General features: G+C 38.3%; 1 protein-coding gene across 2 annotated transcripts; it reads left to right on the top strand.

Moving 5' to 3' along the window:
- Positions 1 to 2,136: 2,136 nt before the first annotated feature.
- Positions 2,137 to 26,201, top strand: LOC102801649 (putative methyltransferase-like protein 24). 2 transcript variants are annotated; one of them, XM_006822310.3, is made up of 6 exons: positions 2,137 to 2,341; positions 3,604 to 4,542; positions 22,620 to 22,730; positions 22,907 to 23,052; positions 23,207 to 23,435; positions 23,553 to 26,201. In XM_006822310.3, exons 2-6 carry the CDS (start codon positions 4,288 to 4,290, stop codon positions 23,883 to 23,885), a joined length of 1,074 nt encoding a protein of 357 aa, XP_006822373.2. In that variant the 5' UTR covers positions 2,137 to 2,341; positions 3,604 to 4,287; the 3' UTR covers positions 23,886 to 26,201. The 2 variants fall into 2 exon arrangements, with proteins under 2 accessions (XP_006822373.2, XP_085361163.1); XM_085505037.1 differs by lacking the exon at positions 2,137 to 2,341 and adding an exon at positions 2,964 to 3,102.
- The last annotated feature ends 1,356 nt before the right edge of the window (positions 26,202 to 27,557 follow it).

A 27,557-nucleotide genomic window follows, 5' to 3' on the forward strand; every position in this document is an offset into this window, starting at 1 on the left:
CTTTTTTTCTTTCTAATTCTAGTCTAGACAAATTTTCCTAAATAACTACATTGTCTGTCACTGAAATACATCATTAATCAATTGATATGTCTACACACAAAAATGACCTCATGGGCTAAGGTCAGTGACGATCGTGTTTATTTCAGAATTTATCTCGTGACATTACGACATCGCTGCATTGAAGTCAGGAACAAACCAATACAGGTAGCGATTGGGAGATTTCATTAACATAATTCGTCGTGTACAGTTTTTGTTCTCGTTCGACATGCGCAACTTGTGCGTTACCTTATCACACCCCGCACTTTAGAACGATATTACCCATATGTAAATTGTTCATAACTAAACCATGAATATATATAAATAAAAAAATGCCCCTGATTCATTGCGTGCCTGGTCACCTTTGACCTCTTACTGGAGATACCATTTCATCTGTCGACTTTGGTTCAGTGTGTGACATGGCTAATACGTATTAATCTCCATTCTTCGCTAATAAAAACGTTACATTTGACATGTACACTAATTCTTCGGAAATTACGTGAAGAAATGTACACGTTAGAATAAAGTGTTCAGTCAGGTTGTACTTAGTAGTGGAATGATATCGGACACGGAGGGTTGTGAACCGTCCCGGCACGACAATCCGAATTAAAGGAAACTGTCCGGACTTAGCGAATGACGCACAGTCTGGTCACAGTAGAGAAGCCCAGCTTGAAGTTGGTACTCAAGTTACTGTTGATTGAAACTAAGTAGGGGGTACACGGTGCGAACGACGAAGGTTGTTGACAGAAAAGACTATCAAACACCGGTATCCTCGGCTGTCGTATACATGCTACTAGCAGGTGAAACTAATGGGCCGAACGGAGAGTCGGAATGCTTGCTTGTGTTCTTGAGTGATACTTTTGGGGCCAAACGACCACTTTGTATACAGTATATTAAAGCTATATATTTTACAATATCAAAAACAGAGCAAATACCAGAGATTCTTGAAAGCATTGAAATGAATTAGAGGCAGTCGGGAGCGTAGTAACGCAGCGGTGGACGTCTATGACGACTGACGACACAGATGAGAAGAAACTAACTGGTCCGTTGCGGCGGAAAGGTATTCGCCAGTGTAATATGCAGCCTTGCATTGGGTTGAGTATTGCGGGGACGGTAGCGTTATGAATGACCATTGTTCATTACATGGTTACAGTATTTCTTATTTGGTGCAAGAAAATGAAATAACAAGCTCTGTCAGAGTGAAAATGTATTTAAAACGGCAGGGAAGCGGAAATGTTCTCGCCAGGTGTATGTTAATATGACTGCGGTCATGATGAAGCGCATCTCATTCCTACAGTCACATAGGTGGATCTATAAATAACCACAGTCCCTCAACACGGAGTTGAGGGACTGTGATATAACGAACAAACAAATTATTCGCGAGGTGCTTCCATGCGTAGAGGTGATGTAACTGTCCGTACAACTCACTGATGCGCATTATACAAAAACAACAACACATTTTAACATATGCTGACCAGAAAATATTGATTTTTATCTCTAGTTTTTGCCAATTATGAATTCAAAAACATTCTAGTTAGTTCATTCCTTTTCTGACGTGGCGACTAGTAGACCACATTTAGGTGTCCCTAGTTACCCTCGTTTGCTCATCTCACGTGTTAATTGGTCACGTCATTGATTATGGGACTCGTAACTTTTAATATATGACGTTTGAATGATCGAAAATTGAAAATAAACGCATTTTAAACAAAAACATGTGCGTCAACCCATTGGTGCATCAACAAAAACTGAATTACCTCCACTGCCCTGCCACCGTCAGACCGCTGTAAGTAACAGTCTAAAACACAGTTTGATCGTGAACCTGAAATCTACCAAAAATGAGAAACATGCGCAAAAATCGAAAATAATAGCTAGCATCTTCCCGGATAAGAAAAGATTGTATACATCTGCAAAACAGACAGCCCGTCATTTAAAAATGTCTCGTCCCTGATTGAAAAACCAGTATAACTGAATAGTTGCATTTAGCCACTGAAAGCGCCCTCTAGAACGCATAATTTATTTGAGTAATTCAAATAAAATAGAGAAATGCAAACTCAGACGAAATTGACATGTACACAACATATAGTTATTATTGTATTGATTTGCACGTGTGGTTGTCTGTGATATGTGCGGTCATTTATATTTTTGTAGTGCCAAATGGAACGGAAAAAACATTGGCCTGTGACGTGCTGAGGAGTCTGTGTACCACTCGGTGACCGCTGATCCCTCGCTGTCACAGTGAGTACAGAGAGAAAAAGGACGAGACCGGATCGATATAATTGTCACTGCTCGCTTCTCGGTTTAAAAGGTACGTTTCACATTCAATTCAAAACACCAGTCACAATAGGCACCATTCAAAGCGACCTTTCTTCCCGCGATGGTTGGTCCTACTTTGTTGTACTAGTAGCCTTAAGTGTCCATGTCGAGTTCCCCGAGTGAGCTTGATTGTCGGCATTGCTAGCTTTACGGCGCGGTGTCAAAGGCGTGTGACTGCGCATAAATAACACATATTGTTGCGTTATATGAGGTATGGGCAGGGGCTTATTGAAGCCGGGGTAAGCTTGTATCGGGTACCAAATCTGTCAGTATGTGTCATGTCAAACGTCAGGGCGTTATTGACTGTGGTGAATGATTTGTGTAACAAGGGACGTTAATGTTGTTATTGGTCCAGCCGGTACGATTGAAACATAGAGTGGATGCCTCTCGGAGCTGAAGACTTCGACTTGTCCTTAACCGGTCCTGAGCTCCCGTTGACCGGATCAATTACTGAATTTAATGCGCCCGGTAATCTTGTTATTAGATGACAATCAACGCATGCACGCAAACTGTGGCTGTTGTGCAGCACGGAGCCAACGACAACCGACGCCGTGTAGGGAGACACTCGAGACTAGTAGACACCGCTACGGTCGGTATATAATTTCAAGTATGGGTATTTCATTTTGACAAGACATCGGTGTTCAACCGAGGCAAATTTACCATAATGCTTGATGAATGCGTTGCGACTATTTAGATTAACCGTGCGTTTTTGACGATAAACGCGACCCTCGTTTGAACTTCGATATCAGATTGGTGAGGATATTTTAGAGTTATTTGTCTGGCATTGATTATATGACAGTATAATGTATGTATGCGACTATTTGCGCAATTGTGTCAATAGACGTTGTGATCACGGCCCTCACCCCGGCATACGCCGTACGACTGCAAACATTTGGAACCTGTGTCTTGAATGGGGGTACAACAAGTAGGCAAAGAATAGAGTCGAGAATACAACTTTAAAAATCGGTTCTCTCGTACAACGTCAAATATATTTGATGCAGGAAGCCTCCGGGTGTTGAATTCGGTAGCTGATTGGTATTTGTTTCGGGAAAAAACAACAACAACGCATTAGGTAGTTTTACAGTTTGTAGACATTGATCAGACTGTTGTTAAAAATTGGCGGCAACTTGGTGCTGGAATGTTGAGATTTGTGTTGATAATTCCACGTATCCCCTTCCCCCAATCTCTAGTTTTCGTTTTCTGCTAACCTTTTTTAAATATATTCAAATGTAATTTCTTTTCACACACACACAGGAAAGTTTTTTGCTGCCCTGAAAGCTGTTACCAAGGCAGCGATTCATCTCTGATTTCAACCCCGAGGAAAATATTCACGCTGTTCACCGGTGATTGTAGGGCGACCTCTCGAAGCGGAACAGATTTAGGTCTAAAGAAACTTTATTGCTTCGCGAGGCGTAGAATATTACAGCGGGACAGTACATGTATTGGTAGCCTTCCCCGGCAATGTCTAAAATTGTTGACATACTACAGAACCTAATGTAGTGTTTGATCTGTAGGGATTAGTTTTTTGAAATACGAGTACCATTTGTAGCCAGCCCCGAAGACAAGACTAAGTATACGGTGGATTCCTATAAACGCTCTATTATGCTGTCCGGTAAATCTCAAAAAAACAACGCTTGAAAACCTGAACCGTGACCATTAGGATTTTGACAGAACTCTTTCCAGCGCTAAACGCCTTGGAGTACAAGTACGTTACACGCAACACGGAATGCTATTCGGTTATGATAAACATATTTGTTGAACAGTGAGACACTCAAATTGGCCTACTTGGACTTAAAAGTGGTGATACATCCCGCAGAAGGTCCCTCCGCACGGTTTAAATGAAGGAGCCACACCCGTATAGCCAATAGGAGTGCTCCCGTACAAAAGGACAGAGAATGAGTGAGTGTGTCCGAGTCTGACTCGAGGTTTCATCGGGAGATGTTACTACACCTACCGCGCTCCACCATGAAGCGGACCGTCCTCGCCCTCAAGTTGATTCTATTCACCTCATGTGCTATGTTGTACCTATTCACTCTCGATTTCAAGGACAATCGAATGGTAGACATAGAGCACAACGATAATATTATTGTGGTGGACACGGAGGGACAAACCAGGAAGGGGAGGAAGGGGATGGATTTTATGTATATCGATACAGAAGACGCACAAAAAACAAAATCTCTGTCAATGCTATCGGTAAGTAGACGCTGTTGTTGTTATTGTTGTTGTTGTTGTTGTTGTTGTTGTTGTTATTGTTGTGGTCGTTATTGTTGTTGACGTGAATAAAGTTGCGATAATTTCACATAATTTACATGACTGTAATTCTACAACCATTAATGTCCCTGATTTTCAGTAAATTCAGAAAAAAAAATAATTAAACGCTATCGGCATCCACTTCAATAATTAGTCAATTAAAACATGCTGGACTGCACTCGTTCGATTAATGTTCGGGGCGGAACCGCTTTAACGAACTAATCTTTCCCAGAAGTTCAAGTGCACTACAGCGAACTAAGATAAGGCAATTTAACCGCGGGGGGTGTAGGTTTCTCACTGTGACAGACGCACTTTTCAGATGGCCAGACACAGATAATGTTACTTTGCAGCTTGGATCGCTATCTTCACAACTGACTGGAGACTAAAATCAGCTTGCTGCTGAAGTTTGCTTCGGAATAGCACAGTTCGTCGAGCTCAATCTAAAAATAATAGCATACCACCCAGTCAGATTATAAGTTTATTTAAAATCTGACCCACTCCATAATAGCTGACACATGCCAAAAGAACATGCAAGTGTTGAAAATTAATATGAACACATTTAATTTTTTTGGCAACAGTTTGCTTTTATCATTTTATTTACAATACATTTAATACATTTAAATCTGTATTTTCAAAAAATGCAATGAATATTAATTTATTCATTTGTCCATCCTCATTCATTCATTTATTTATTCATTCATTCGTTTATTCATTCATTCGTTCATTCGTTCATTGCTCCATGAACCCTAGACGGCTGTTTCCGACTACGAGTACCCCAACCCAAGTAAATTTTTAACGTTCTAAGCATGATGTTCATTCAACCAAGGCTCCTGTCACGATTCGCGGGGAATCAAGTTGGATGAAACTCTTTAGAAGTTTGAAACCTTTAATCTAAAACTGGAGTTCAGACGTGCCCACAAAATGCAATCAATGTCTACTCATTAAATCAAATATTTTAAAGTGTAAATGATCAATAATACTATTGTTGTAATTTTTTTTTGTTTCCTCCAATTGGTGCCAATGGCTTTGTTATTTTTTTCAACGGAAAGTGTAGCTTATCTTCTATGCGTAATGTTAGTATTTTTTCATTTTTGGATTTGCTTAGCGTTGAGAAGGACACCGGGACTGGAACAACACACAATACATATAAAACCACGCCAATACGTTACAAAAGTACAAAACCAAACAGTTATTCTGTCTCTTGATCACGTGACCCATGCTAGACGAATTACCATCACATTGATCGACAGAAGCATCATTGTTCGCACGGGCAATGTTTGCAGATCAAGCCCTGCCATGCGTATCGTCTCCTGTCTACCGAAGCCGATAGCTTAATACTTTGGGGTGAAACATATACTGATTATTATCATTTTATTTTTGGAGACATTTTATGTCACATTTACGATCACGATATAGACATTTGTCTGAAGTTGACTCTGGAAATTCTTACTTTTCTTATTGAACACCTGAATGATTTATTGATTAACAATTAGACATCTCACCGAGATTTCTACGGCCCATCTTAATTTTAAAAGGGCATTATTTGGGATTTCATATCACATCAGAATTATATTGAGGGCATAGCGCAGGATGACATGGTTAGTGATTTTTAATGAGGAAAAATTATAATTAGTTGATGACGATGATTTGATATCATTGTGATGAGGGGGTAAAAATATTTTCCAATCGAAAGGTTGTTGAACTGGAATTATTGAACGAATCAAACGGCCTTACTGTTCGTTAGGTGCGCACATTCCCCTGAATACACATGTTACATCATCAAATATTAGCACAGCCGCTATTACTAAGGGAGAGCATTGTTCTCTTCACGAGCGTGTTTGCCCGTCGTCTTTGAAAACTGTTTGTTGGAGACATTACTCATTAATCAACCGGAAAATGGAGCGCAGGTGCGGAAGTTGACGGTAAACTCGCTTTCAGGCATACCTGAGGTCGTTTTCTTGGGTTCTTGAACACAGCATATATATATATATATTCGACTTCTTCCTGAATATCACAGGCCTGATTGGTTGATACACAGTATATATGTATATTGGTGGACCTCTCTATCTCTCTATTGTGGTATTTTTTGTAATTTTTGGTAAAAAGTGATATTTTCAACTTTTTCTTGAAAACGGCAAGTCCGATCGTTTTAAGTTTAGTATATAGGCACCTCAGGTTTTGTAACGACATATTAAATTCTCTAGTTTTGATGAATATTGTTTCATCTGATTGCTTAGATAATATATAGCTACCTGATATTTATTAATTTCGTTACGATGTCTTCGATTCTCTAATTTTGTTGAATATTTTTATATTTTGGGGTAAAAATCGATATTTTCGACTTCTTGAAATCTGCTTGTCCGATTAATTTTATATTCAGTATATATGACCTTAGATAAACCTCTTTCAGATTTGTTCATTTTTGATATTTTCGACTATTTTTGAAACCTGCAAGTCGGATTGTTTTTATAATCAGTATATATGTACCTCACGTGGTCCTCTCCCAGATTTGTTCTTTTAGTGACAATATCTTGGAATTTCCAATTTTTAGGAATATTTTTGTAATTTTTTTTTCCGAATTCTTTGAAGCCCAATTGTCTTTAAGTTGTGTTTTATACCAATCTCACATTTGTCAATTTTGTGACTAAATCGTTTGCTTTTTGCTTTTTTTGATAAAAAATGTATTTTTTCGACTTGATTGGTTTGGTACCAGTATATAGGTACCTCGGTGAACCTGTGTCAAATTTCGTGACGGTATCTACAAATTTCTAATGTTGATGAATATTATTTTTCGTTTTGTTTTTTGTGTTATTTTCGACTTCTTTATTTTTGTTAATGTTTGATACTTGACTCATTTGCTATTGTGTACTGTGTTTCACGTCACGGTGTTTATATTGTCGTCTATGGGAAGTTTAATTCAAGTATGAGACACGTAGGAAATGTTGAATTCACGATCTTGAAATGACATGAATATTTATGTAATAGACCGCAGTTTGCACGAACATAAAAACGTGTCTAAATCGTGTATAAATGATGCCTATCTCCGTCTCTTCTGCGTTATAATTCTGCGAAAAATGTCCCACATCGTTATCGCGAATGTCCTCAGAGAGTTACGATAAAGCGGTGACTTAGAGGGTCTTTACATAGCACATCATGTCGATTTCACATATAACAGAATTTATGTAAAACATTGAAATACAAGATAAATTCCAGCTTTCAAATTGTGAAACCTTTTTACCGGCAAGCAACATTAAGGCCATCATTACATTAAAAATAGCGATACAATATTACATCCAGGTATTCTGATCATAATTGCTAATTTATCTCAATTTTATTCTCAGTACAAATATAAGGCGCTGTATCCTGTGACCGCATTATTAAATATTATGTATTCAAATTATATACGCTAGCCCTACGCCAGGGATCACTGGAACAAATATCGTGTCAAATACCGCAAAGTTAACGTAGTTTAAGTGTAGGAAAGAGCAGGGGACTGAGGATGTAGTCGCGAAACGTCCAAATGTCCTATGGTGTTAGCTATTTACACATTAGCTGAAATACTAGGAAAGGTCAGGTTTCCTAAGCAACAAATCATTCTCTAATTTCCACCATCTGTTGACACTGACCAAACACAGGACAGGACTACACCTTCTCTACAACTTCACTGTTTAAAATAACTCTACTCTCTCAACAACACTCTGAAACGTTAATTTTACAGTAGGGAATTATGTTTCAATAACACCATGGCTTGTTTCTCATTATGCAATAAATCACCAGCTGTAACGCGATCGCTGATTGGCTACTCACACAGTCAATCATTGGCTGGTGTATAACTCACACACTTCAATAAAGTTCACCATATTGCCTATTGCATGAATGAACGTATATATTCAAACATGATACAGATCTAGCAAAAACTCAATGTGACACGCCTACATAGATTTTGTCAATAGGGACAGATCATTACAAACTGTGGGTGAGTGATGTCAGTATTGTAAAATATGCCACAGAGATCGATAATAGAATATTGTCAGCACCCTGCATTCTTGGGTAGAAAATTCCACCATGTAGAAAAGAAATTAGTACAAAACTAAGAGGAAAAAATATTTGCAACGATTCCCTGCCACCTAATAAGTATATAATGGTCGTCCCTAGTTGTCAGTTATGAACGCTGGTAAAAGTAGGTTCACTGAAAGCACGTGACCTTGGTATGAAACACACGTTGTCACCACACCCTTAGACTAGTATTACCCCGGGTAGCCCAAGTCTGAGCCATAACTTAAAACACTGTGCTGCAAATACACGCATAATAAATGAATCTTGCGCATTATAATGACGTCAATATTAGTGGGTTGGTGCCGAACTTTGTGCACTAGTAGCAGGACCAATGTTCTTTCTAAAATATTCAGTGTTGCAGCCCTGGGTATACGTTGATACAATTAAACCAGAACTATCAAAACTAGCGATTTCGGCATGCAGACATGGGGCTGAGAATAGTTCTCGAAGAGTTATTTTCTAAAGCGTCATTCCTCGACTAAAACGCCCACGCAAGCACTGTCTGGTGAATCCAGCCTGTCACGTTTAAATTTATTTTATTTTCAAACTGATATAAACGCAAGCGATATTTCAGGTCGATAACAGAATTGGGGTCTCACCCTCTCCAATTCACGGAAGTGTAACTGCCTTGTAAACACATTCAGGCGCTATACTCGATCATGTTGGTGACTTTGAAAATAATTATCACGATTTAAAATTGTAGCAGACAGGCAAACTGACAGACAGTGACGTGTAATTACACGCGTGGGTGAACCATTAACGACGCGCGTTGTTTATCAATGGTGACGTAATTCGTGTATTATGTGCATTTCCGTGACCTGGTCATGTAACAGGTCAATTAAGGTCACGCCGTTGTTCTTTTCTCTGGAAGCAAAAAGTAGTATCGTTAATAGTGGGGTCATGGTGGATACAGTATACACTTGCATCGGAGCGAACAACGCTTGAGAATGGTGGTATCGAGGAGAGTCGTTCAGCCGAGGAATGTACAATCACCGCGCAGCTGTGATTTTGTAGTGAACTGGAGGTGTTTATTATGTAGAATTATTTGTGATTTAAAATCATTAAAATTGATCTCTGTTTTTATTTCGTATGAACAACAACATTGCATTTGTGAGTCCCAGATGTTTGGTTTACACGGCGTTTTTAAACCGATGACTATTGAAACATTACCCGGACTGTAGTTGTGTGCATTTCACACTCGCTGTATCACAGACAGCTAACAGACTGTGTTCTATACCTCACACAACTCAGACCACTTGACCGCATAACGAGCTGGCTTGTAATTTAAGTTGGTCGAAATAATCGAAGAGATTTTTGCACCAAATCGCTATGAATATTATATATATATAATACTTTCTCAGCATGTGTGGAATTATTTATTGAGTTCAATTAATAGAAGAGACGCTAATGTTAAAATCTTAGCGTTCTAATCTACTGCAGGTCTGCTAGCCAGAGGGCTGGGAAATTCCCCGTCAGACGTTTAACTTCCTCTTCAGTCTCACCAATTTTGATTTTCTAATTAGCATCGGGTTCAGGTGGGATTGAATGACGCGCCATCCCATAATGTCTACCAGTACTCTCTATCGATAACCTGGCCAGTTAACGCACACAGCAACTTCAATTCATTGATAACTGTCACAACAACTGAATGATTCATTTATTTAGTTATTTAGCAAAACTAGATTGGCAACACGGGAAACTACTCTCATCCCGGTTATTGTCTTGTATACGCACAGCTGACTGACAGACTGTCACGGTGACGGATTGTTTTTGAGGCTACTTGCACACCCTTGCGATTACACACAACTCACTTATCGATTGCTAGATTTGATTAGACCCAGGCCAGCTATGTCTTATTATGCTCTCCGATACACAAAAAATCATGCTATATTGAAAGTTAGCGCCTCAATACTCCTGATAGAGTTAAGTCGGGATCTCCGTTCAGCCGAGACATGGCGTTAAATATATGTACAGTTCTTTTGTGGCTGGGCGATCACCGGATTTCAGTCCGACAAGTGGTGCTTATTCGGATTCCAGTCTGTTATTTTGTATTTCTCTCATGAGCTTAGTTAAATATAACTGTCACATTCTATCATACCCACAGTCCCCGTGTGGAGGGACTGTGCCATACCACATTACATCATGTCACATCACATTACATTACATTACATAACCTACACATCACGTCATTGGTTGATGTAATTCCAAGTATCAGTTTTTAGCAGACGTGTCTATTTCACACAACTCCACACCCGTGGGAGTTTCATACTTATTCACTCTGGCTGGAATGTGCACAATCGTGATAAAATTGCATTTTTGTCGCATAGTAAATCAAACTAATGTATCGAGGGCAGTACCTCAGCAGCTGCCATGGACTGCAACAACACGTAATATAGTGAAGGTGAAGGGTAAAGGTGACTAGCGTTTATTTGCATGGCGTATCTTATTTTATGTTTTCAATAGACAAATGTGTGTTTTTTTTCGCCGATAAAGCCCCGGCCGTCACTACGGCGACAACACGCAGCTGATATTTACCGTGAAAGCACGTCGTAATGAGTAACACTTCTAGTACAGTGACAACAAACATTCATTCCGACGTGTATTAAAGGGCGGTGGTCGTCGCACCGCGTCCTGTTCGATATGGGACTCATACATGGAATTCGAACACGCTCTGCGTGGCGACCACCGCGCTTTAATTATACCATCCTCACAGAACAGCGTACATCGTACTTGAAAGTATGCAAGAGAATGGCCATTACATATCTCGACGGATAATCTCGACTCATGCTTGAAATATGATCGACCACACTATTGTGAAATAAACAACATATTCAAATATGTCATTCATATCAACTATCGGGATAATGTATGTTTCTTGTGCGCGTGATATTCAATACGATTACGTCAGTAAATTATAGCCTCGTTCGAGGCTGGTTTACGACGCGCACATTTGTTTTAACGATTTCGCGATACGTCAAACCAAACATTTACCTACCAAGTCACAATGTAGCAAATATTTATTTGTAAGTCTTTTTTATTGATTATAACGTGATTATCTCCGAACGAGAATGAATACTATTAGCAAATTTGATAACAAATAATGTCTTGAGACATGCACATTGCTAGACATAGTCGCTGAATTACAACATTTTTTCCAACAGCAGATTTGAGTTTTCACATTTCAGAGATTCTAGACTGTTTCTGTACATTATTACCTGTGGAATTTCGGGCTGACTGATTCGATATTGTTGATGCAGTTTTCGGAGTTTTTTGTTGAGGGCGCCATGCTTATCCCGGTTTTTAAAAGATGGCTACAGAAATACGAATTTTCTTTAAAATCGTTTGGTGCGAATTAGACTCCTGACAAATTCCGGAATTGCATGAACGTTCGTTGGGGGCATTTATATTGAATACAAACCAGGTCACATTGTGACATTCAATATACAGATATGAAATTGAAACCCGACCGTTAGCAACAACAGATTACATAATATCAAAGGAGTTTAATCTTTGATCGATGCTGAAACCAAAAACCGGTTGATGCATATTATAACTTGGCGCTATTATCATCAAAACCTATTACTCAGTACCTCGTAAAAATAAAAATATATAACTGCTAAAAAAAATAAACGTGCGGTTTTGTCGGGCAGTTTTGTTCCAAAGACGAATATGTGAGATTGCAGACAATATGGTTCCTTCTCTCAGTCGGCACTTAGTCTATGAAACTCACACTTGAATATAGCCACAAGGCGTAACTGAAATCTGGAATTCCTGAGACGTAAATCTCCTCTGGTTTATCGCCAAACTCCGTAGGATAAAGTTGCTCAAATTAGTGTGTCAAGTGTGAGCATTAACTTTTAAGCAGTTAAGTATGTGTTTTGCCTTTGATGGCCGTAGTATCAACTTGATATTCAACGCCAGTCATATTCCGAAGACCCCATCCACCTCATCGTACTTTTATTTCCTCGCGTATTCCTTGGTAACATTTTGAGGTGTGGCTGCAGTAAGTTGTATTGTGTGATAACTCACGACCACTAGGGGAGACGGACTCAACACCGTTGGGATCATTGATTCGGTCCCAATCGCACCCGTAGTTACATAAGGGGTACTCGTTAAACGACGAGCCCAACACTCATTGCAAAAGTCTTGTACGTTTCTAATCAAGACTAGCAGACTGGGTGATCGGCGCCTATCAGGTCTGTGAGCTCAAACTTGTACACCGCACGCTATGACCCGGCTTCGTCATATGGGGAAACATATTTGAAACGTGTACCTCTGAATATCTAGAAAATAATCGATCGCAAATAAGTACTGTTCTGATATTCGCCGGTAAATGAGCTCAAGATTTAATGTAAAAAGCATGATTTTGCCCGCTTTAATACCAGCTGTGTGGCCTAACCACACACGTGCTCAAATCTGACAAGTAAACTGAAGTGGCTTCCTACACACGTCAACCATGGGAGTTCTCGCTAATAAGCAGCACGGGTCTGGGTTATGCAAGATAACACGTTATTAATTAGACCTATACTAAACGCACTCGGAAACACGTATCTATTATGCTTGTAACGTTAAGGTCAAATTCCAGTTCAGAAGTATGTTTAATTACAGCACTTCAACTTTGAAGTGATTAGGCGCTAGATTCAAGTCTACACCAAAATTCACATTCTCTGTATTCTGTATCTAAGGGTTAGGCTGCGTTCAAAATACATATTCAGGGCGGGTTGTGATCATATCTGTTCGTCGGCTCCTCGCTATACTATCCGCGATACTCACGCGTGAGTACAGTAATTCCGGTTTCAGTTCAGGCTGCTTCATCACCCCGCCCCAACAATGAACATACCCTTATACGAAGTGTTTAAGTTTACTCAGCAAAAGCAATTCAGTACCAGCTCGCTAATGACTTCAACTCAAAAAAATAATAAATATACAACAGTGACATAACTTCACGTCGCGCCTTTGCAGGTATAAAATAGCATTAAATGTAATATTGTTAGTGAAAGTAGTCTGGAAAGTCTACTACAAAGTAACCACCTGACCCGAAACAAATGAAGTAGCCGTAGAAAGCCACATAGCCAGGGGAGCCATGATAAACACTCTGAGAACGCTTCAACTAAATGCCCTCAATGCAGACTGAATTCTTTTGTCGGAGTGTCCCATCCACAGAAATAGTTTACGTTCTCATGAGTGATTCACAATGGGGACGGGGATTGCGCCTACTGTAAAATGAACTGCGGTGACATAAGTCTACTCGTATTTCACTTTGATTTCAATATTGTCCGAAATAATTTCGTTATAAATCGTATTGTCGTTTTTTGTGTGTTTTTTTTTTTGTTATTTCCTGAGAGTTCTGTTGATATATCTGCTATTTTTGTTTGTTGTTTTGCAGTGTCTGATTCGACGCGTGGAAGTCTAGCTATACATGACACGCGATATTCTGTGTATCGGCATCGATGTCATGTCTTGAGTGGGAGCGTTTAAGATACTTGACGCTCTGGCTAAATATTTGAATTGTTATCTGTCTTTCATCAAATATAATAATGCGTCACAAGTCTATCTCTGGTGGATCGTATGATTACTTAGATCGACGAAAACAACCACGTGTTCGCCTCGCAGCAATGTCATGTGGTTAGAATCCTTAATCGTCCATATACGATATATCAAAACAACGTATAATATGCACCTATCGGCTTAACGAAGGCAACTTACAGTTAAAAAAAAATACTTGCCCAATCCAAACTTTGATTTAAAAGATCATAACAAAATGTGTACCAATGTAATAATGACCAGACCTATGTTTAATGGTCAGGGTTATCCAAACTATTATAAATCTGTTGCGGATGGTTGTGTTCCCACGTCAATAGTCGTTTCGTAATAATTCACTATATAACAATGTAAACACTTTAGTGTACCATAACATTTGTAATTTCTATACCCTTTATTTATTATTTTTTTTCAATTCTAACTGTTTGCAATATTTTCTTCGCACATTCCATGCTGTGCTTCCAAATATGGATATGATATATCCAAATATGGATATGATATATCCAAATATATGGATATGTTATAAATAGAATATATTTCCATTCAGTTCGTATGAGTTCAACACTGTCACGATTGTCTGTAACATAACAAACTAAGCATCTGTTTCGACTCACAGTATCTTTGCTCTATCGCGCCTGAATGTAGTGCTCATTCCGGGCGGGTCTGAACCCCCGAAGTAGCGTCATACTCCCGAAATAAACGGGAGTCCAAGATATAACATTTATGCCCCGGGTAACCACACTGCTTAACGTCAACCTTTCCATATTTATTGCATATCCTGATTATTCGTCACTTTACTAATACATATCATGACTCATAAGACACTTCATTGAAAGGAATTGCATTTTACTATTTGGAAATCACTATAGACGTCTTTTTTAACTTCTTAGAGGATCTTAACTTGGAGGATCAATGAAATACTGAAAATATGGTCTATCCAGGGACCATGATGCAGTAAATATTTGGTGCCAAAACGTTGTACGATTCGTACAATCAGTGCAATGGTAATCAATAAACACGCATGTTAATTGATGGGATTAAAATATCTTTTCCTTTACATCTTCTCTGATAAATGAGAAAAAAAAGTCATCTAACGTTGCCTCCACGCTACCTTCTCAAATGTTATCTTCACGTTACATTCACGTTACATCCATGTTACGTCCTTGTTATCTCCTCGCTACATTCACATTACTTCCACCTACGTTACATCCACGTTACGTCCTTGTTATCTTCTCCCTACATTCAAGTTATTTTCACCCCACGCTACATCCACGTTACATCCACGTTACGTCCTTGTTATCTCGTCGCTACATTCACGTTACATCCACGATGCGTCCACGTCACCCCGCATGCATGGCTGGCAAAAAATGACAAATCAATCGACAAACGCAGGCCACGTCACGGGGAGATTCAATAGCAGTAGCCTCACCCCGTTACCAAATTCCAGGATACACCACTGCTCCATCTCACCCACGTTTCCTCCATGATACCCCAACGTTACTTGTACGTGCTACATCCAGGAGCTTCCACGTTACCTCCGTGTTTAATCCACAAACCACGTTACTTTCTTGTTTTCTCCGCCACGTTACATTTCATACTGCCTTTACGTTACATTCAAGTTACCTCAAGGTTGCATTCGTGTTACAGACACGTTGCACTCAACTTACATCCACATATTCTCCATGTTACGTTTACGTAACCTCTACATTACATTCACGTCCCATCCTATCTACACCCACGTTACGTTTACGTAATCTCTACATTACATTACATTCACATCCCATCCTCACTGCACCTACGTTACACCCACGTTATGTTTACGTAACCTCTACATTACATTCACGTCCCGGGCCATCCTCACGACACCCACGTTACGTTTACGTAACCTCTGCATTACATTCACGTTCCATCCTATCAACACCCACGTTACGTTTACGTAACCTCTACATTACATCCACGTGCCATCTTCACTACACCCACGTTACGTTTACGTAACCTCTACATTACATTCACGTTCCATCCTCACTACACCCACGTTACGTTTACGTAACCTCTACATTACATTCACGTTCCATCCTCACTACACTCACGTTACGTTTACGTAACCTCTACGTTACATTCAAGTCCCCATTACACCCACATTGCACCCACGTTGCCCCCCCCCCCACTCACGTTATATCCACCGTATATATACCTGTTTAAATACGAATGTACTGAGATTAACCCAGATTGCACAGACAGAATGCGACAAAATGTCATAGTTATACTTATACCACTCCGGGGACTACGTGTTTGTAATTTATTGCCCCAAATGACAGTTTCCGCTGTAATAACAACTTAACGGAGTTTGACCCGGTGGCGCAAACATGTCTGTCAACTTGGTCAACTGAAACACAATCCCTAACTCAACCGTGTGTACAGCATACTTGAAACGCTTTATAAGTCACTTCAAGTTCAGTGCTCGACTTCTCAGCGTACGTGGGGTTAAATGGATTAAAGTACAAAATAAAATAGTTTATTGAGGATTGAGAACAAGCTCATTGATTACACAATAATAAAAATGAAAATTACAAAATAAGATAAGTATACAAATATACAACTACCAGTTTTTAAAATGTCAGGAGTCAGAAGTTGCCAGTATTGGCTACATCTAAGTTAAAATCTGGCCTTAAATATATGTAATGTAGACATTTGAAAAACAAGGCGTTTTCACCTATAGCCAATGAGACCTGTTGTGCACACATATTTTATAAAGGTGAAACCAGTATTTGTTGTTTTAAGTAAGTAATAAACCATATCCATATTTTGTTCCATCTTTGAGAATAAAAATACATTTTTGTTTTATACGTACATAATGCTTAGTTTACACAGTGACACAAAAATCCACATTATTTTGTCTTTAGTGTGTATGACATTTTGTCAAGCCCTTGTTACCTAATTATGGGTTCAAATGGGAGTGTAGATTTGTTCTAAATGGGTTTGATTAAAGACCATGACCTTCACTACAGGCTATCCACAGTGCAGTATTTCAAGATTCGTTGTCATACCAACTGATTTTATCATTTTTCAAGCGTGATCACAATAATATGTGGGAGGTGTTCCGCATATAATACGAAGTGTGAATAACTACTAGTAGCACTAGAAGCAAGGTCGACAACGTTTCACTATGTTTCATGTTTCACCCCACAGTCGCTCATAGCACCTTCTATCCCAAATATCTTAAACCTAATTCACAAAAACATGCGTATATCACTGTTTCAGAGTCAGTCTCATGTTCCATCGCTCGCACAACTTAAACCCAGCGTTGTTATATGTCGGTGTATTGCGATGATAATGCCGGCACCAGTTGAGATTTGAGTATTAAGTTGTGAAACAAGAAAATACGAACCACATGTCGCGGTTTGTCATAAATAACCATCATAAACGAGTACGGACTCATGAAAACAAACATATAACGACAGTAAAATATATTAAATAAACACATTTGCTGTTATCAGCTAATATTTTCTGCCGAAGTACAATAATAAAAATACAGTGTGTCGACAACAAGCTTTTCAAGAGTCGTCTTTACAATTTAATTCGTCGATTAAATGATTTGGGCATATTCTGTGGGCGAGAGTTATGCTGTAATGGCCAGTGTGATCATAGAGGGTCTATGGTGTGATGTACATTTTCTGTGTAATTTACCAATTTTGATTACCTCGAGTATGATTTAATGTTAACCTTCATGTTCATGCACAGTGTGTGTTATATCATGTTGTTTCTCTGTACTGGTTTCTGGCTCTATGATCACCCCGAAACTATTGAGTTATTTGCTAAAATGTGTTCAAGGCTTGTGTACCATAAATTTAAAAATACTAACCGAATTATGACAAGTTCATCTCTATAATAACTATTTTAAATTACATAACACATTCTTGCAGTAATGCGCGTCCTCATTCGACAAAGCGTTTCTCTGACGTAACTGAGTGTAATAAATGCCACGGGACAACAAATGGATTTGTTGAGTAATCGTTCCTTTCTTAGAATATAATAATTCTTTAGAAAGCAACACTATGCATTGACAGACGGCCACAGAGCAAAACGATATCGATGATATTCGCCCATCTACGTTACAGATTTGTCGCTAGAGAGTGCGTCTTGTCTGAACTGTGTGTTGCCCGATGCCGTGGTTCGTAGTGAAAACGCACAGACACCGTGACTGACAGTCAAGCGAATCGTAAACTGTGACCGTTAATATATCAGACGTGAACGTCGCGAATAGTAACTGATAATTTATTGCCAGGATAGAATGTTGACGAGAGCCACGATATTTTTTCTCCATCAAAAGGCTACGATTCCTGCTTTAAATGTTAAAACACTGGCCAAATAAACTGGAAATTGAAAACAAACGACAGACATTTGGATGACTTCCTTCCCAAGGTTCCTCACAAAGGCCTTTGATAGATCTGACAAGTTCAATCAATTACTGTTAGGTTAAACTAAACTACATAATATATCATATATGAAGTCGAAAATGTTAACATCAAACCGTTTTTTTATTAAAGATGTTTAGACCTAACATCAATCCTGGTTGAATTGTCTGCATTATTGGGATACAAACAAAAAAAAACAATTAGGACAGCCGAACAATTATTTGAAACACAATAGTGTAAACTCTTATAGAATAGAAAAAAGACAAAATGGTCATTAATTTCTTTGACGTCCTATTCGTATTTTGTTCTGTTTCTGTCTTTATTTATTTTACAAATGATTTTTTTCTACAGATAATAATATAACGATTATTTATGTTTTCCCCGTTTTCCACTGCTTTCGTAATTGTCAGCAACTGATGTCTCTTCGAGCGAATTATACGTGATTTACTCTGACATGTGTCTTTTTCATTATGCATAATACATGTTAGTTGAGTCAAAGGTCAAACAACCAACGACGAGTCTTTACGTTATAAATACCCCGCCTTTGATCAAAAATGGTTTCAAATTATTTGAGCGATGTGGATGACTGGTCTCACGAGGACATATTTTGTTTCTGTGCAGATTTTCTCCCGAAAGAAGTCATCCCCTGAGTATATATCTTTAGTTTTCTCACGGCAAAATGAGCGCCAATTTTCGAACCTGTGGAATCCAATGATTGTACGCAGGTGTGTGTGGGGGGGGGGGGAGCTGCTGCTGCGGAAGTCAATGCAAGATTACACCGGAAGTGTTCAGTTTATCACGAATATCAAATACATCGCTCGAAGAAGGTCAATATTTTGTAGCAACTACGAGAATTATTGGTGTTATCGGAATTAGCAGATATTATCTCGTCCGCCAGCGCATCGAAACCTGTTACTTAGTTATTTGTTTGTTTCTTTTCTTAAATAATTTCCCTCTGTTCCCTCGTGTGGGGGTTTACTTTATTTGAAGAGAACAGCGCTGAAAACATATACGCTGCCTTATTTATTTTATTCTCCCACGCAATGTCAAAGATGGCGCCCTAACCGTACAGAGGTCATCACAGATGGGAACATAGTGTGGAACAATTCCACAGTTCTTTTTCACAGCAAAACAGCGAGTTTATTGTTTTGTGGTAAAATTCTAATATCTGTTCGGAATGTTTCAGTAATTTCAAGGTTGGACAGTCTGGCTGATTGCAAGATTGCGTGTCAGAGGCCACGCCGGCAAATTATAAACCACGTTTCCAGCTGTCTTTGTATTCAACAGCGCGGTGAGGTACGTTTTATTCTGATTGAATGACAGATACTGACATAAGTGGCATGTTATTGAATAAACCATATCTATAACTGACCGTAAAAGTCGTTGTGCTACGACCCCCTATAGTATGAATGCATTTATAACCTGCGAACGGGGGCCATTTGCCTTACAATATGAAAATATTTTTTTTGCTAGTTTTTTTTTGTTGTTGTAAAGATGCAGTATGAACAAAAACTTATATTTTTGACCCCGTGTGCGAAGCACATAATAGGAGTCTTTGCAGTTAGCGTGTCTGTATGTATGTATGTATGTATGTGTGTGTGTGTGTAGGGGGGTGTCCGTCCATGTAGGTAAAAGCCTTTTACCTGCATGTTTCGTCTGTCCTGATATCTCAAGAACCATAGTTTGGTTTTTGATGAAACGTGATGCATAGATGCTCTGGGCTAATTCACATATTTGATTATGTTTTGGTTGAAATTCATGCATATTAATTACCTAATTTTCATGATAATTAGCTGATTTTTAGCTATTCCACGACTGTTCCACTGATATCTAAGGAACCACTCATTGGATTTTGATGAAAATTGGCAGATATTCCGTGGATTAATGCACAGATTTGATTAGTATTGGGTAAAAATCCATGCATATTAATTACACAGTGCACAGACCAGACTGGTTTTAGGTTAATAATATTTGCATATTAATTACCTAATTTGCGTAATTCATATAATATACTAGTATTCAGTATAGGTCTCCCCACCTTCAAAATTAACAACTTCCGGTTCGTATAAACCATAGCTTTTATATAGCCTGAGAACAACGCAAACTGGAGATTTATTTCATAAGGGAGAGTTCCGACCCCGGGACACCTACTTAAATATGAGTGTGTGAATCGACATTCACGGTGAGTGTGAACTGAAATATTCCACCAGCGTGCATAACACGTAATGCCAGTTCAAAGGTCAATTCGGGAGTCAAACGTACTGATACTGTTTCCAGTGGGTGGCAGATCCCGAGATGCTGCATAAAAACTATTACATCCGTCATTTTTGTTACCTCTTCCCGCGTTACGTGCTGTGCGATTTCTAACCCCAGAGTTCTTAAGACCACCCACCTTATTCTTGCTATTGCGTGTGAGTGTAACAATCACGGTGTTATTTGCATGGTCAGATCACATGCCGATCACTTTAAAACAAATTATGCGTAATCTTTAGCTAACATGGTTCAAAAATGTATTTTTACTTCAGATTATCATTTTAACTTTTCATCTAAGTTTTGGAGTTTCTTGATTACTCACAGATCTCAAAGTTGCTTTAAAAAGAAAAGTTGTATTTAAAAAGTAAAGTAAAGTAAAGTAACGTGTAATAAGTTATTGCAGATTCGTTCTTGGTTCTGTCATCTTGACTTCTTGGTATACTAGTGACTGCAACTTTTCGTTGAGTGTTGGTAGGTTCAGCAATGCAGCTGGTTCTCGGCGCCAAAAATGTGATAGAGGAAATACATAGATCAGGAAAGACGATATCACGGAGAGACGTTCGATTGGTGGTTGAAAGAACTCTGATTTATTCTGGAAATGGTCACGCAATACATAACGCACATAAAAGGTGTCGCCAAAACAATACATTGCGCTGACCAGGTGTCAGGAATTAATTAAATCAATTAATAGTATTACAATAATTAAGATCAAACATAAATAGAGTATAAAGTAAGTATGAACATAAACATACAGAGTGAAAAATAAACAAAAACAGTTTCCCACAGTTGTTGTTGTTGTTGTTGTTGTTGTCTTTGACTTTTTTCCTGTGGTTACAAGAGTTGTTTTCCAATCCCTTTCAAGCTTGGATACTAGTATGTTATAAACCAGTTTTGGATCTCGGCCATGTTTAGATATTTATCAAGATATTGGTGACAGTTCACATTGAAATTGTCTATAAAATGTCAACCAAGTTGAATTTTGCAAGTTTCTTTGCCTGTGACGATTCGGAGGGACATAGTACGTCTCGTGTTTTGCTCTGACATCGACATGATTTACGAAGTGAAAACGGGAACTCTTGATAGATAAACTATTTCTCATTTTGGTTTGTATCTTTCGCCATAGCTGTATAATATACGTGCTGATATAAATAGACTAACACCACTCAAGGGAATACCCTAAACGGTCGACTGGTTTGTCAGCGTGGTGTGTCTGTTCTCACTCGCAGTTCTGGATAAAAGGGATGTTCACAAATTATACATTTCCAAAAGGGACCTACACTTCGCGTGGAGTTGATCGGTACTGGTGTAAAGCAATCGTCGGGCAGCAGACCGATACGTTACCCATCGTCAACAAAATATGGTGTCGACGAAATATGTGTTTCTCCCAATCATTGCAACGCCCAACCTTGTCAGCAATACGTATTCATCATTGATCATGCGCTAATTCATCAGACCTCCGCGTATTTCTATCTCACGCATGCGCATTTTAATTGCTACGTAGTTATTCAATATTCGAAGAGTGCCGAATAGATTGAATAGGCGACCATAAATATACCAAAAGTAGACGTACACTGGCCAAGTGAAGACATGTGCGATTCATTCCCACGCACATACATACTAAATAGTAGATACCCTCTGATGGTACACGTACAAGTACGCATAGCGATAGGCTCACAGTATGAGTTATCGTATCGTTGATTTAGGAGTCTATTCCATTTCACAAGAATACACTGTTTTACTCTTTCTAATTCACAGGGCCGTGTGTTGAATAGCGTCAATACACTAGTCTTACAACCGTGGGCGGAATCGGACAAGTCCATTGACGCCGAAGCCGACAGATTTCTTACATATATCACTACCATACAGGTAAGTGTTGCATAATAAAAAAAGCACCGTATACTAATATTACATATTTGTGAGGTTTAAAAGCTATTTCCTCCAATTCAGAACAAATCACAAAAAACAGATTCGATGATTCAACGTACTTGGCGCTCTTCGACAAATTCAATCAAAACGTCTATTTCTTTGTTATATGTCGGTAGATGAATTGTCGTAATATCATAGACATTGGTTACGTCATTCCCTCGACGACTAACTCGTCATGGCCATGGAGGGTGTGCTACGATTCTAATCACGTGGGACGCGAGTACCAATCAGAGGACATGAGCTGTTTAGTGTATTCGTTTGGGTAAGTAACTCTTGTATTAGCATTCTGTGGCAGAAATAAACTTTTCAAGAGTACTCATTGTACGATGTCGTCTCAACGGCTGCAACATAGAATTTTTTCAAAATCCAGGATAGTGCAATAATTTCATAAACTAAAAACGTTTTGTTTTAAACAGTACAAACCCGCAAGATCGAACTTTTGACCTGGAACTCCTGGATCGAGGTTGCGAGGTGCACGTGTTCAGCCCCACCACAAAGACTGTCGGAAAATCTGCTTCGAACGAGAGAATGGTTTTCCACAAAACGTCTTTAGATTGGCGTGACACGATGATGAATCCACACGTCGCGAGTAGCTGGAGAACAAGACGATTATCTGGAATTATGTCAGATTTAGGTCATACTGAGGTATTACATAAGAGGAATTATTATTAGTACTAAATAAGGAATAATAACGTTGTTCTGTACCAACATTTTTTCTATGTATCGTTTTAAGATTTAAAGTGGGTTTAATTTTTTTTTCAGATCGACATTCTCCGAGCAAACTTAGAAAGTTCAGAATGGAAAGTATTAGAGAATATCGTCGCTGAGGGCACAAGTCAACGAATTCAACAACTTATAATCAAAATCCATCTACACTGGGGTGGTTTTGAAGTGACAGGAAGTGACGCGGATGTCGTCAGATTTTGGTACAGCGTTTTCAAACAGCTGGAAAACAGCGGATTTAGGCTGTTTTCGTCTGTGAAGGACACGCGAGCGCAGCAGAAGTTTCTTGGGCACGAGAGATACAACGCCAGTTCTGTGTACACGCTATCGTGGTTAAATACTCGATGGACAGCTTATGGAGAGTATGGCTAGTGTATTAGAAGATATGCCAGGCAATGAACCGAGTATAAAACACTAAACAGAAGTTTTATCAGAGTCATTTTATTTTTTGCTTTAAATACGACTAGAAATATCTCCAACTAGTGTTCTACAGTGAGGGTTTTCATTTGAATAATGCAATTATTTGATCAAGAAAAAAAAAGATATAAAAACCGAAAAAGCCTTTCCTTCATAATATCGTTGAATCGACTAACATTTGCCATTCATACAGCAATAAGGGAATTAAGATCGTTGTCAATTGCCTTGAATACCACCACACCCATACAACAATGAGAAGAACTAACAGAAAATCAGACAATTTCCCTATGTCGCACAGATTTCTGGATACATGGCGACGCCAAATTAATCTTATTTTCAAGTTTCTCTGTTTTTTGCATTTTGTATTTCTCGGCACATCGCAAGACCTCCAGTACCTGGTGTATATGGAGGAAACTCAAACTTGGTCTCCGGCATGGCCGCAGCATCTGATCAACGACGTGTTAAATGACGTAGAAGCCTACGTCACTGTTTTCAACCAATCAGCCAGCAAAGTACATACTGTATATCACATTTACGTGTCACAGTTTTTAATTTTGTTGTACAATTATTGTTTTCATTGGATCTTATATATAAGATGTTCGTTTTTTTGGTCGATGTTCAATTTTGGGCGACATATATATAAATATACTAAGCAAACAGTATAAAAAGCAGTATAACAAAACAAGAGCAGAGAAATTAATATTTCAATACTGTAGAAAGCGTCTTTAAGTTTTGTTTACAATCTTTACGCCATACTTCACGCCATAGTCGTCGCGCAGCGCATCACATGGCATCACAGTCGTCACGTAGCGCGTGTTCGAATTTCATGTCAGAAAATAGTGTGTTTTATATGTATACGCTTTAAATTAGGTGTGGTGGTCGTCGTGTAGGGCGAATGCGAGTTTCCTGAAAACAAACATTGTATTTACAGGCGTTTTATTAGTAGCATAAGTGTCATCTCAAACGCGTAACTGTGACTGTCACGGGGGTGTGTATTTAGAAGTCAGTTAAAGGGGAACCGCTCAATCCCTTGGATTGCACCAAAGAATCATGGAACACTATTGTTTATGTTGTTTACAATGTTAATCTATCTTTTGTTATCCATTGTTATTTTAATCCAGAAAGTAAATTTGTTGTAAAATTAATCTTAACTGGAAGGTGCCCCTTTAAGTATATTGGTTGGAGTGTGTTAAAACTAGGACATAGTCTACGAGTGGAGTGTAGTCGTATACGAAATTTGAACTTATTATAGAGTACATTGTACATTGTTTAAAATGCTATTTTTTTTTCAAGACGCATTTATAAATGAACTTATAAATATTATTACACATAAGTACATTACTAACATGCCTTGTAAAGGCATATTTTACTGCATGGACTGCAAATAGTTTTTATTGGAATACTGTAAAATGACTAATTTTCACTGGGTTTAAATTTCACTGATTTACCATTTCAGGCATATTCAGTGGGTTTTAAATTCACGGTTTCGTCATTTAGATAATGTGTTCTATGCTAAATTTTACATATTCACTGTGTTTTAATTCAGCGCATTTTTCCAGTCAGCGAAATAAGCTAAATTAAAACCCAGTGAATAATTACCCCCTTTACAGTACGTAACAGTTATGTTGATAGTGATACATTCATTATGTTAACAAATACGATCCATTGAACTTGTTTATATATAATTATTATTAATGCTCACGATGCATTACAGAGGACAAAAAAAATGTACTTCTATTTTTAACGTCAAAAATAATGATTTTAATTTATTTTACGTTTTTGGCAATATCTTCACTGTTTGTATATTTAAAACATTCTAATTTCCATAATTCAGTATTTCTCCCATTATAGCATGTATAGATGAAAGTATTTTCACAACAGTGGATATGACACAATCCTTTGCTGGAGAATCAAGATGGCGTACTACACGGACTACATACTACTCATGACATTTTGAATATCTAGAGAATGAAATGTGATATAAAAAAAAAACGTAAATTGCATTCTCCTACATTTGTGGAGCTCTTTCATCTGGGATCAAATATGTCACATCGAACCAATACAGTTCTCATTCGTATGTGTCCATGTAAAAAGATTAAACAGTTTTAGCGCAATCTGGAATTTTAGAAAAGACGTTTGTCGCATGTCCCACGTAACTACCTGGTGTAACAGAATGTGGTATTGTTGATAGTATTTGTATTGTGGATAGATTTACACTCAGCATGCACGTTACGTATTCAGAATAAATTAAAAGTTATTATTTTTGTACAATCATAGTGTCCAACACTTGATATAATGTGACAGATTAGGGGAAACAATAAAGTAATTTATGCCACATTTGTCCTTTCCTAGTATTTGGCGCCCTCCAGCGACGAAAATTCTGTGACATAATTGATTCTGAAGTTCTCGGCGTTTTATATGTCGCCCGTCTCTGGAATAATATTCGAGACAGAGATTTAAAATAGTCACTAAACGAACGACAGCAAAACCAAATAGAGATATTTCAATTTTTTTTTTAAATATTTTTTTTATGTAAATATATATTGTATTTTAAGTTTTTGCCCGTAATTCGGACTGTGGGCGGCTAAACGATGTCGGGAATTACAATATTTATTTATTATATTATTTGCAATAATTTGTGATCGATTTCACACACACACACACACACACACACACACACACACACACATACTTGTATTGCAATATGTTCCGAGGACTCCATTGGATTAACTTTTAATATAGTTGAATTAACTTTTAATATAGTTGCGATATGAACTCGATTAAAACGCGTTCCTATATAGGGTTGCGTTTTAATTGGAGTTTAATTAAACTCAATTACAATGCAATACAATGGAGAATTGCATTTTAATTAAGTTTAATTAAACAAGAGTTGAATATCCCGTGACTGAACATAGAAATGTTTGCGAAGCTTAGGTTTAGTATCGGGGTAAGGTATGGTATAATTATATTAATATTAATATAACGTGAACCATACCTTCCCCCGATACTAAACCTAAGCTACGCAAAACGTATTAATAATCGAATTAACTATTAATATAAATAATGTTTTCCGAGGACTATGAAAAAGGTCCTCAGAAGGTGTATATGTCCTCGGAAGTAGCTATATATCTGTATTTTTGTCCTCGCAACATATAGCAATCCAAGTACACACACACACACACACACACACACACACACACACACACACACACACACACACACACACACACACACACACACACACACACACACACACACACACACACACACACACACACACACACACACACACACACACACACACACACACACACACACATATATATATATAGTTTACAACAAGAGAACTAGTGATAGATATGAATCATGACTGCCTCAGCACAAAAGCTGTTGTGTAATACCAGGGAATATAATGGATGTAAAGAGAAATGTATTGTAGTGTTACCTCTGTGTAATTTACAATATATCTGCACTAACCTTCACTGTGAAGGACAATATGGGAGAAGAAGCAAGGCTACGCAAATATTGCAAAATAGTAGTTAGTTAGAATTACCAGACATTGTGGGATATAAAAAAGTGGCCTATTAACCCATGAAGCATACTCGCACATATCCATACATGTCTTAT

The sequence above is a fragment of the Saccoglossus kowalevskii genome, chromosome 11 (genome assembly GCF_978046115.1).
Source record: "Saccoglossus kowalevskii chromosome 11, keSacKowa6.1, whole genome shotgun sequence".
Lineage (NCBI taxonomy): Eukaryota > Metazoa > Hemichordata > Enteropneusta > Harrimaniidae > Saccoglossus > Saccoglossus kowalevskii.

Coding starts and splice junctions, on each gene's coding strand:
- LOC102801649 (XM_006822310.3), top strand. CDS start 4,288: ATGTTACTACACCTACCGCGCTCCACCATGAAGCGGACCGTCCTCGCC. Junction 23,053..23,206: donor TGTTTAGTGTATTCGTTTGG/GTAAGTAACTCT, acceptor TGTTTTAAACAG/TACAAACCCGCAAGATCGAA. Junction 23,436..23,552: donor CAGATTTAGGTCATACTGAG/GTATTACATAAG, acceptor TTTTTTTTTCAG/ATCGACATTCTCCGAGCAAA.